We start from the raw sequence: 2,330 nt of genomic DNA, 5'->3' as shown, positions 1-2,330 counted from the left end.
CATAACACGTAATTTTGTTGCTATTTGTGATTATAACACCTGATAAACGTTTTAGAATTTTGCAATTGGCTAGATCCTGTTTGTTAAAGAAATTAATGAGTGAGTGTTGTTGTCTAATTTTCTACCTTAAGGCTATTCAGTAATAAATGTAGATAAATAAAGCCTTGGTACAGCAAAAAATACTTAAATAAATAAAACAGAATGCGACAGTATATATATATATATATATATATATATATATATATATATATATATATATATATATATATATATATATATAGATCGCCTGATAGTACGTATTCAAGGTATTGTGAGCGTCCATTTTATTTCATATTATTCATTGGTTAATGCAATGATTTTTCATTCAGTCCCATTAAGAAAACCTAGTAATTTGCACTATGAAACTAATTAAGAATTGTATATGCTATTTCATAATAAAGATTGCTAATAGTTGATATGTTTACAAAATGTTTTTATTATGAGGTCTTAATTTCTATCAAGAACAATGGGAATCTTGATTTTGTTATTGCTCTTTGCTGCTACACAAGCTGAGACAAACGCCGGAAGTTGTAAAGACATGCTGCAGGGTTATCTGACAGGACAACTATCGTCCGCTCAAGGAGCGTACCAAGTAGAGGCTCTCAGGCGGAAATTCAAACGTTTTACTGACGTCATCGAGAAATCAATGAAAGAGTTTAAAGAAAACATAATGTCTGAAGTAAAGACACGTAAGATGGTATTATTTAAGATGATTATTTTCTAATGACTTAAATTATGCTTCTTAAGAACATCTAACTTTATTTACACTTTGACAGACACCAGTAACAGAAGTGGTGTTTACACTAGATGGGGAAAGAAAACGTGTCCTTCTGATGCCGAGTTAGTCCATTCAGGTAAGAAATAAATACTATTGTCTGTCGTCGATACTTCTTAGTCTATTAAATATTATCATGCATGTATTCATCTTTGGAATCAATCATGATTCACTGCCTGAGAAAAATATGAAAAGGTAAAAATAAGTGGGTAAAATAACTCATGGGAAATATCATTTGACAGTTCGATTAAAAACAGAATTATTATATAACCAATTAAAAATGTTATTGTACATAAAAGAATTAATTTTTAAAAAGATTTCATATGATAGATTAATTGATTTTCTAAACTGTTGTATTTACTTATTTTTAATAACTTCTTGGATAGGGTTTACTGGAGGCTCTTACAATAATCACAGAGGGGCAGCTGTAGAACCTCTTTGTTTACCAAGAAATCCAGAGTGGGGGATTTACACTGATGGACATGATGGATATAGAAATTACATTCATGGTGCAGAATATGAAACTGGTTCTTTCAGAGGCTACATGAAAACTGTTCATAATCACGATGTTCCATGTGCTGTTTGTCTGGTTCACCAAAGATCTGTTATTAAGATGTTTCCAGGTTAGTAATCTACGATCAAATAAAAACAAATATGTATCTTGTGGATAATTGTAAAGGTTTTATACGGCTTGGCAAGGTCGCTTTTTGCCATGATACAATCAAGGCGTTTATAATCAATTAAGTTTTGGGCTTTTTGGAAGTTGGAACAGCGAATGACATGACTATATAATAGCTCGATACTGTTTTTTAGATATGGTAGACACATTTTTCTCTGAAAAAATATAACCTATCTCTATATAAAAATATTTCGTAATCTTAATAACTCTTTGGGGTTTTTTTTAAATCAATGCTAGGAGAACTGAATATGTTACATGTTACTGTTTTCCCCTTTCCTTATTTATGATTTGAAAAGAAATCAGCTGTTCTGTCTTTTTATATGACTTATCGCCTCTATATAAATGAAATTTTTATTTTTTTTTTTTTGCATTTATATTCCTTTAATGAAAGAAACATTCTTTTGTATGGATTTAAAATGCCATTGTAGCAAGAAAAACGTGTTACAAAGGATGGACATTGGAATACCATGGTTACCTTATGGCGGGGTATCATAACCACGCAGCTGGAACAACATACACCTGTGTTGATAGTCATCCAGACACCTTGGCTGGGGGCTCTGCGGGAAAAGATGGTAAACTCTTTTACATGGTTGAGGCTACATGCAACCCCTTGAAGTGCCCTCCTTATATAGAAGGAAGAGAACTTGTGTGTGTTGTTTGTTCGAAAGAATAAAACATTAATTCAAGTATTACTCAATTTTAGTGCATTAATATTTCAAGTTTTATTGTTCAAAATGGTTTGTGTTAAATAACATGCTGAAATGCATTAATTTTTTAATTGTTGCCTTTAAAATGTTTACAATGGGTTATTAGTATTTACCTATGAACAATACTGTA

General features: G+C 31.1%; 1 protein-coding gene across 1 annotated transcript; it reads left to right on the top strand.

The window, feature by feature from the left end:
* Nucleotides 1-281: 281 nt before the first annotated feature.
* On the top strand, nucleotides 282-2,330 carry LOC117686728 (uncharacterized). Its single transcript, XM_066070347.1, has 5 exons — nucleotides 282-305; nucleotides 502-728; nucleotides 816-893; nucleotides 1,201-1,437; nucleotides 1,922-2,330. Exons 2-5 carry the CDS (start codon nucleotides 506-508, stop codon nucleotides 2,164-2,166), a joined length of 783 nt encoding a protein of 260 aa, XP_065926419.1. The 5' UTR covers nucleotides 282-305; nucleotides 502-505; the 3' UTR covers nucleotides 2,167-2,330.

This window comes from Magallana gigas, chromosome 8, assembly GCF_963853765.1.
Source record: "Magallana gigas chromosome 8, xbMagGiga1.1, whole genome shotgun sequence".
NCBI classification, from domain to species: Eukaryota; Metazoa; Mollusca; class Bivalvia; order Ostreida; family Ostreidae; genus Magallana; species Magallana gigas.
This window is presented reverse-complemented; position numbering and strand designations above follow the sequence as displayed.

What these genes read in the sequence shown, in the direction of transcription:
- LOC117686728 (XM_066070347.1), top strand. Translation starts at nt 506, where the DNA reads ATGGGAATCTTGATTTTGTTATTGCTCTTTGCTGCTACACAAGCTGAG. An exon ending in AATGTCTGAAGTAAAGACAC is followed by an intron (nt 729 to 815) that starts GTAAGATGGTAT and finishes ACACTTTGACAG; the next exon opens with ACACCAGTAACAGAAGTGGT. An exon ending in TGTTATTAAGATGTTTCCAG is followed by an intron (nt 1,438 to 1,921) that starts GTTAGTAATCTA and finishes ATGCCATTGTAG; the next exon opens with CAAGAAAAACGTGTTACAAA.